Source organism: Epinephelus moara, chromosome 8 (genome assembly GCF_006386435.1).
Source record: "Epinephelus moara isolate mb chromosome 8, YSFRI_EMoa_1.0, whole genome shotgun sequence".
NCBI classification, from domain to species: domain Eukaryota; kingdom Metazoa; phylum Chordata; class Actinopteri; order Perciformes; family Serranidae; genus Epinephelus; species Epinephelus moara.
In genome coordinates, this window is record NC_065513.1 from 2,048,917 (window position 1) to 2,058,398 (window position 9,482).

A 9,482-nucleotide genomic window follows, 5' to 3' on the forward strand; every position below is an offset into this window, starting at 1 on the left:
CAAGATATAGCATGTGTATGTAGCCTTTATAATGACTGTGATATGAGCTTAAAAGTAAAGGCAGTAAAAATACCCCAAAAAAGGCCTAGGGCCCATAGGGTTAATATCATTAGATTGATTTTATACTGCAAATAAAGTATTCATGTTAAAATTACGGTTCCACTTGCGTCCGTCGTGCGATCGGTTCATGTTAAAATTACGGTTCCACTTGCGTCCGTCGTGCGATCGGAAAAAAAAGGCCTCTCCAAACCAAGCTCCCAGGCTGAATTTCAACCCCAGCCTGCCCCTGTCCTGGAGGCATGATGTATGTTCTGTTAACATATTGTATGTTCCATCTCACACAGGCTCTACCCTCTACTGGACTCTTTGGGTAAAACTCCTTTTAATCACAAGCACGCATTTGCACATTGAGAAAAGTAAAAATGTAGGCGGCCAATCCGGATGAGCCTACCTAAATAAATGCTGACCCCAAAATATATACGAAGGCGGATTCCTGCCGTCAGACATCTTTTTTCTCTTCAGTGAATGGCAAGTAGCACACTGAGCAGCTTCTTGCATGGATGGAGTTGCCACTTCAAGGATGTCATCAGTACCTCGGTGCAGACCAAGCACAGTGGTGTTTAGCAGCCACCTGCCTGCGAGGCCTTTCAGGCGCTTCCCCAGTCTATTGCCTGTCTTTCAACCCCTGCAAGGTTAGACCAAAGCTCCACCCAGTTCGGTTCCTTACCACCTGGGTTGGCTGGGGCCCCCTACTTCCACACTGTGATGGCCTGGGTTATGAAGAAGTAGGCAGGCTACAGTGGCTAACCTTTAGCCGGTCAAGATCAGTGTGGCTGGGTCGATGTTATGTCATGACGGTGTTCATTCATCAGGCTCCGCCAACTGTACCAAAAGAGTCCAGCAGAGAGCGGAGCCTTGGTGAGATAGAACAAAGGTTACGATATTGTAACCCTAGTTCTATTAGCAAAGACGCAGCGCTCTACCTAGGGGCCCTGTGGTTCCTACATCACCCATTGAAGAGGGTGTAGGATGTCTGATGGCGGGAATCCGCCTCCCTGTATACTGTGGGGTCCCAGGTATTCAGGTAGGCTCATTCTGATTGGCTATGCTTTTGTCAGTGTGTAAATGATGTGCTGGTGATTAGAGGAGTATTACCCAAAGAGTCCAGGGGAGGGCTCCACCTCAGCTAAAAGAACTATGGTTACATTATTGTAACCTTTGTTTCTGACATGTAATGCTCTGTCTGTTACAGTATGGGATTGTTCTGGATGCAGGCTCATCCCACACCTCCATGTACATCTACAAATGGCCGGCTGACAAGCAAAATGGCACTGGTATTGTTACCCAGCACAGCGAGTGTCATGCAGCAGGTGAGCTCCTCTCAGTGGGTGAGAGAGGGCTGGCATAACATACGATGCAACACTGCTTTTTAGGGTTATTATCCTATTATCCATTTTTAAGGTGCAAGAAGAAGAACAATGGCTAATTGTGGTCCAGCTGAGCTATCTGTGCTGGGAAAGGTGTAAAGCCTAATGGCCACGCCAAACATACCTATGGAGAAGTGTTCAGATATGGAAGAAGACATAAAAAGAAAAGAAGAAGAAGAAGGGGGGGATGAGAAAGAGTAAAAGGAAGAAGAGGAGGAAGACAAATAACAAATCCATGAGAATCCATTGGTAGAACTCTCTTGGAAGAATCTCATTAATTCTCATTAATCTCATTAATTCTTGAAATAGCTTTGAAATCACATGTTTCTAACCCACACAGCACAACATCTGAGGAGGCAGAAGCATGTTAAAACTGCACCGCCCAGGACTCGAACTCACAGCCTTTACGTGGGAGGTTGCTATCAAGTTAAGCTACCTTACCAGTATATAATATAAAGATGACTTTACACTGTGATACAGCCAACCACCAGGGTATAGCATATCAGCTGTACATGCATTTACAGGCAGATTTCTAACTAGTGTCAAAAAATTCGAGACAAAACTCTGACAAACACAATTTGCAGACTTCAGCTAGACAACACAGAAAACACCTGGAATGTCTTTTTACAAAGACTGATTGATCCATAAGTGAAAAAAAGAGGAATGATGGCCCAGAATTCTGATGGCAGAATTCAAAATTCAATCAACAAAAAAAATAAAATAAAAAAAAGCAGACTAGCGCTGACAAGGGCCATACTGCAGCAGCGAGGGCCACAGATGTTCACCAAGAGCCCAACACTGACCAACGAATGCCTGCTGACTCAATTTGTCAGGGCCTTTAATTTGCCCAAGTTCTAAGATCCATCAACTTTAATTTTATCACAGTAAAGTGCAGGTCAACTTACGCTGCTCACAGCAGCAAATGAAAATTTCAAAAATGCCATTCACTTTAATTACAAATCTCAAAACCTGGTCAAGCTTAACCAAAACATTTCATGTAGATACCACTGGAGTTTGACTTGAAAATATGTTTGTTTTCTTACTCTGAACTGACCCTTTAACCCCAGACTGTCCTGGTGGTGAAGAAATTCTCACTTCCACTTCCACAATGTCATCCTACAGAAACATATCCAATGACTTTATAAGAAAACCACAGAAGCAAGGTCAACATGCTATGCGTTGTGTAAGACTTCTGTTACTAAGTGCTCTACTTCCTCACCATGCCATTTGTGCCATCTTAGTCATTGCCAGTTGTTCCTGGTTTGTTTTTAGAGTTTCCCTGGAAACACCAACTAGAGCCTTTATCATTCATCCTTCTAAGACAAGGAAGTCCACTTTTTGAGAGGGTCAAGCTGAGTTCTTTGTAAGCAGAACTACTTTCTCTTTCTGTCAAGGTGGAGGTATATCCAGCTATGCAGGTATTCGTGGTGGTGCAGCAGCAAGTCTGGAGGCCTGTCTGGAACAAGCTGTGAAGGATATCCCCAACTCCAGGCACCACCAAACTCCACTCTGTCTGGGAGCTACTGCAGGCATGAGGATCTTGAAGTCAGTATAAATTCCTATTAAGACAGGACATTGCACTAATATATCTACCACACTGCTTATCAATAATGCATGAATGCATGAGAATGGATCTTGGAAGAATTTAATATTGTTTCATTCCCCATCTAACTCTCACCACACTTTAATAGCATGGTTAATGCCACAGAGTCCGAGCGAGTACTGAAGGAAGTGGAGAACAAACTGCGGTCATACCCTTTCAAATTCAAGGAGGCAACCATCCTGAGTGGACAAGAGGAGGGGGCATATGGTTGGGTCACAGTCAACTACTTACTTGAAAACTTTGTCAAGGTGAGCTCTGACATTTCTGCTCAACACACAGGAAATCACAGAGGAAAATAATCAGCCCTTACATGCTTTTTCCCAATCTGGCCTTATTGAGTCAATCCTATGAGTCTTTCATAATCTAACAAACTCAATCAGTTTGATACAACCAACATGATTTGCTTTGACCTTGAAAAGCTTAATGAGGTTGAACCAAATTAATAATTATCCAAAAGTTGTGGTGATATTTAATGGTCAAATTATTTTCCATAAGATATTCTAACTTATCCTTTTTATTTAACGTACTCAGTAATGTAGAAAATGTTTAGGATTTTGACCAACCTCTGAAAAAAGGTTGTAAACTGACTAAAACACTTTAATGTAACTAATCTGTTATGCTGAAAAACATATTTATTTTAATCCAGGCATGTCCAAAGTCTGGCCTGGGGACCCATTGTGGCCTGTGGACCAATTTTAAACAGCCCTCGGCTTGCTTTTCAAAATCAACTTAATATATATGGCCAGTCACACAATATTGGTTAATCAAACAAAAACAAAGCATTTTTTTCCATTCACCTCACTATGACAGGATCATCATACAGTTTGTAGAAGTGCAAAAGTAGGAACTGCACAGGTGGAACTAATGTGTTTTGATAAACAGATGGTTATTAGGCAAATAGAATGCTTACCTAACAGCAGACATTTCCTGCTAGGAAGCAGACATGGCCACAGCAGAGAAGTGGAAAGTGGAAAGGGGAACCGTCACTTTCAGTAATGGAGAGTTGAATACTTCACTAAGATCAAACGTGTTTTTGTCTCATTTGTTCGTGACTTTTCTTTCTTTTTTTTTGATTTAAATAACCCATTAGATGTGATAAGCAAATGGCTCCCAGATATTTTCATATTATCTGAGCTGACCCCTAATAAAAAAGTTTGGACACCCCTGTCTTAAGCATTATCCACTAACCCCGTAAATCATTTTTTAAGAGCACTCTCTAAAAAGAATCCACTGGCTTAACTTAGAAAACAAAACAAAACAAAACAAAATAAAGGTAACAACTTGCATGCATCCTTTTAAGTGGTTCCCACTCTGGCCTTATTGATATAAGTCTTTTATAATCTGGCAAACTCAATCAGTTTAGTACAACCAACATGATCTGCTTTGATCTTGAAAAGCTCAATTAAGTTGAACCAACTTAATATTTATCCAAAAGTTGTGGTGATATTTACTGGTCAAATTATTTTTGACCAGCTTCTTAAAATAAGTTGTCAGCTAATTAAAACATGTTAATGTTTTAACATATTTTTTTATGTTGAAAAACTTCTTTATTTTAAGTGTTATCCTCTATCAAGTGTATTTGTGTGATGTATTTATGGTTACTACCAGTGTTCAAGTGCCCACTAAGACCACAAGCATGAGGAAGCTTATTAAGGCAGATTACTGCCAACGAGTGGACTGTTACAGACTGTTGTGAATTATGAAATACACTTATTTCTGAATACCACTTTGAAAAGGCATTGGGAAAGTGTGCATCGAGTGTACAGTGTGTCGCCATTTTTAGGAACACTCACATAATACCAGTTTTGGGAGGGTTACTATTAAAATATATTCCACTACTGATTACTGAATGTGTATTCTAAAATGAAATTTGTAACATATTTCATAAGATTACTCAGACTGAGTAATGTCTTTTAAATACTTTGTATTACTTTTGGAATACCTCACAATCGTCTTGCTGAGCTCCTTTGTCTGGCTTTTACATTTTCATGCCAAAAACACATGACAGTGTCCTGGCTGTGCATCTACTCTCCCATTGTGGTGTGGTGGGTGCACTGCACACACTTTTTAAAAATGGTTTTATGGAAAATGCGTGCCTCATATGAATTTTACACAGTGTCCTAACAGCAAGCAAGCATCGCTCTCTGTCCACACTGAGTCTGTTAAATATGCTTCTGTTACTTAATGTAAACAAACCATGTAACTACCTATCAGCTGTGTGCTCGACTAGAAACGTAACTACTTAAAGGATGGGCGAATACAAGCTATTTTTCAACGTTTTTTATTTTTTAAACAGAAAACATGCATTTTATATTGTGATATTTACTGGAAATGACATACAATATAGTCAACAAGTAGCATGATATTAGTGATGGTCATTTAAACTTGGCAATCTCCATCCAGCCCGCTCATTCATCATCTGTGTCATCATCTTACCCAAACATTGGAGTCTCCGCTCCCAAATAACGCAGCACATCTATGCCGATGAATCGACCATGGTGGATGAATGATTCAGTTGAATTCAACTCCCAAGACGATCCTCACCCAGCTGTCAATTGGATTGAGACTGGCCAATAGGAACGTGGCCCCACCAATGACATTATTTTCGCAGCGAAAGCAAAATCCTGACACGAGAGCAAAGACTTAGGTTTTGAGAGAGAAAAGAAAAATGTTTTGACAGAAACACTTTTTTTTGAGAGAAAATGTTTTCACGCTGATAGTAAAAAAATAATATTTGAGAGTAAAAAAAAGTTTTTTGAGAGAGTTTTTTTCTCGGAAATCTTTTTTCTATGACAAAATACTTTCTCTCAAAACTTTTTTTAGTCTCAAATATTATTATTTTTTGCTATCAGTGTGAAAGCTTTTTCTCTCAAATAATTTTTTTTCTCTCAAACATTTTTTTCTCTCATATCATTTATTTTCTTGCATGTAATAAAGACACAAATCTAACTCCATAGAGGATCACCAGAGTTATTAGGATTCGACAGGAATTACTGCACCAAACTTTGTGCCCATCCATCCAGTAAATGTCTACTCTGGTGCAGTGAATACTTTGATGTGCTGGTGGTGCTAACTGAAAAGTCAGAGGATCACCGTCATTAGGATTCATCCTTTACGGGTCATACAAAATTTCATGGCAATCCATAGGGCTGTGTCACTCTGAACCACAATGATAGACCAACTGACAGATTGTGACCGACTGACGTTGCCTTAAACTCTCATTGGTTTCATGACTAAAACACACAGGGGCTTTGAAAATATCGGTGTTTTTGGCTGGATGTTTTTCTCAGAGTAAACTCTGCTCAGTACTGGAATATTTTGATTGTGCTACTTCAGTTCAAATTGTTGTATCTTGACATTTCCTTTCTTGCCATTCAGTATGGTTTTGTTGGGCGTTGGCTGAATCCAGGCAGGAAGACAAGTGGAGCTTTGGATTTGGGCGGAGCTTCCACACAGATTACTTTTGAGACCTCAGAAGAGGTGGAGGACAAGGAGAAAGTGATGGAGCTTAAGTTTTATGGACAAACCTACAGACTATACACCCAGAGCTTCCTGTGCTACGGTCAAGGCCAGTTTGTAAAGAAACTGCTGGCCTATCTTATCAAGGTACTGTTCATAACATGTAAAGCCTAACAGTTACATATGGCTGTTAATAAACATCAACATTTTCATGATTTCTGCCTTAAAGGGATAGTTCAGATTTTTTGAAGTGGGTTTGTGTGAGGTACTTATCCATAGTCAGTATATTACAAACAGTAAATGTCAGTCAGCACAGCTCCAGTTTAGAGAAGCAGTCTGGAGTCTGACATGAAAGCTTTAAAAAAAAAGTCCCAACTAAAAAAAAAAACACAACATCAATTTAAGTGTACACTCTATTTAGAATATTTTCACTGCTTTACCTTAATGGCAAACAGTGGTTACCTGTGGAAAAATATGCAATTATTCTAGCTAGCTCTTCAAAGCTAGACTCCATTGAAAACACAGTGATTTAACATTGCTGAACACAAGAGCTGCTGGTCTACTGTGGCCTCAATCAGTCAATTATTAGTTGTGTTAGTGTATGACTTTGGCATTTAAAAGGGTTAATTAAGTTTTGCCAAAGTCACGCAATAACACAAACAAACTTACTAATCGAGGCAGTGAGAGACGAGCAGCTCCCATGTTCAGTGAGCTAAAATACTTTTTCTCTCAATGGAGTCTGGTGGCTTTGACGAGAGCATAGATGGAGAAATGAAGCCGCTAACTGCTAAACAAGCTGACTGATGGAAAGGTAACATGGTGAAAATACTCTCAATATAATGTGCACTTAAGGCTCACTAATTGACACACTGTATTTCACTTGCCTAATCTGGACAAAACCCAAAATGTAAAATAACAATTTGTGGTGCCAGACTATTTCTTGGCTATTAGCAGTGATTTACTGGAATCTTGCCAACACTGTGAGATTGCAAGGCAACCAGTGGGGACTCCAAGAAGGTACAGGCATTAGTAGGTAGGTGGATTTTTTTTTTTTTTTTTTAACATTCGGACAGTGCCAGGCTACCTGTTCCCCATTTCCAGTCTTTATGTTAAAGGGATAGTGCACCCGAAAATTAAAATTCACCCATTATCTACTCACCCATATGCCGATGGAGGCTCAGGTGAAGTTTTAGAGTCCTCACATCACTTGCGGAGATTCAAGGGGAGAGGGGGTAGCAACACAACTCCACCTAATGTGGGCTTACGGCGCCCCAGATTCAAACGTTCAAAAATACATAATTGAAACTACAAAATATCTCCATACTGCTTGTCCGTAGTGATCCAAGTGTCCTGAAGCCCCTACATAAAAAGTCATTTGGAAAAACGTCATTTGAATTCTGTTTTTAGCCTCATTGTAGCCTGCAGCTCTAACTGCCTCTCTGTGCACCGCGTTCACGTGTGCGCGCTTGCACGAGACCGTGAGACATGGGCACCGCATTCATGTGTGTTCACGTGCTTTCGCTGGTCTCGCGCGCAAGCGCACACGTGAACACAATGCACAGAGAGGCCGTTAGAGCTGCAGCTCTCATCTGACTCTCTGCAAGAAAGAGACTAAGCCTTTTTTCAAAAATGTCAAACTATTCAGGCTGGTAAATTGTATATGTTTCTAGTCTACCAGTTTACTTGGAACTACAGGCCTACTTGTCATATGCTGTACTTTACTACTAATCTTTATTTCTTATTATTTATTTATTTATTTATTTTGCCTCTTTAAGACTCAAGGTGTGAAACCTCAAGTGTCCCATCCCTGCTATCCACAACAGTTCAACATATCTATCAAGCTGGGGGAGGATGTCTTTGATTCTCCGTGTACTAAGAGCTACAGGCCGGCCCAGTTTAATCCTCAGATGACTGTATCAGTCGTGGGCACAGGAGATTACCAGAACTGCCTGGACAACGTCACAAAGATGTTCTCCTTCGACAGCTGCTCTTACTCCAAGTGCTCCTTTGATGGAGTCTTCCAGCCCAGCGTGAGCGGAAACTTCATGGTAAGAGAGCCATTTAGACGGATGGGGCAAAAGTAACAAAAAAGTGCATAATAGTTTTTACTCATAGACCAACATTAATGTTGTTAAAGTTGCAATGTTTTCTCATTCTCCACAACATAGTGTATACCAATTTATCAGTAAATGTCAATACTTTACATATATCATCAATCAGTTCAATCAATTTTATTTATAAAGCCCAATATCACAAATCACAATTTGCCTCACAGGGCTTTACAGCATACGACATCCCTCTGTCCTTAGGACCCTCACAGTGGATAAGGAAATATCATAACACATTACTTTATGGACAAAAAAAAGTTCAACTGAGAAATAATGTTACATCAGTCATTAATACACAGCTTGTCAAAGAATGTTGAAGAAAATGTTTGTTTCCTTTCTTAGTGTCCTTCTTGACAGTTTTACCTAACGTTTTTTACATTCTCAATCCAAAGTTTGTGAAGCTCATGATTATGTCCAAAGGAGCTTTAAAAAATTGCACCCCACTTTACTAGCCCACCACAATCAATTTTTTCAACAGTGGTGTGGTGGTGGGTACGCTGTTGCTTCCATCCATTCATACTCCTGCAAGGAACTTGTAGGTCAAAAAATGATAGCAATGGAAAATGGAGGGGACTGTTATGTGTATGATTAGGCTAAAGTCAGGGAGCAATGTGCATAGTAATGCTCTGCAAAGTGGAAACTGCCTAAAAAACTGTATAACCCCTATGGGGGTGGTGTGCCTTCCTTAAGCTTGGGTCCTCTACCAGAGGCCTGGGAGTTTGAGGGTTCTGCGCTGTATCTTAAGGTAGCTGTAATTAAACCTTTTCTAAAAAAGCCCACCCTGGATCCAGAGGTGTTAGCCAACTATAGACCAATGTCTAATCTTCCCTTTATGTCAAAGATCCTTGAGAAAGTAGTCGCAGACCAGCTGTGTGATTTTCTCCA

General features: G+C 40.2%; 1 protein-coding gene across 2 annotated transcripts in view; it reads left to right on the forward strand.

Annotated features, from left to right (window-relative positions):
- The window catches only part of LOC126393916 (ectonucleoside triphosphate diphosphohydrolase 2-like), a 17,386-nt gene that overhangs the window by 3,825 nt on the left and 4,079 nt on the right, over positions 1-9,482 (forward strand). For both annotated transcript variants that reach the window (XM_050050352.1, XM_050050353.1), the window contains exons 2-6: positions 1,253-1,370; positions 2,822-2,972; positions 3,119-3,278; positions 6,409-6,636; positions 8,265-8,537. In XM_050050352.1, the coding sequence (XP_049906309.1) occupies positions 1,253-1,370; positions 2,822-2,972; positions 3,119-3,278; positions 6,409-6,636; positions 8,265-8,537 (930 nt within the window). The remainder of the gene's footprint in view (positions 1-1,252; positions 1,371-2,821; positions 2,973-3,118; positions 3,279-6,408; positions 6,637-8,264; positions 8,538-9,482) is intronic.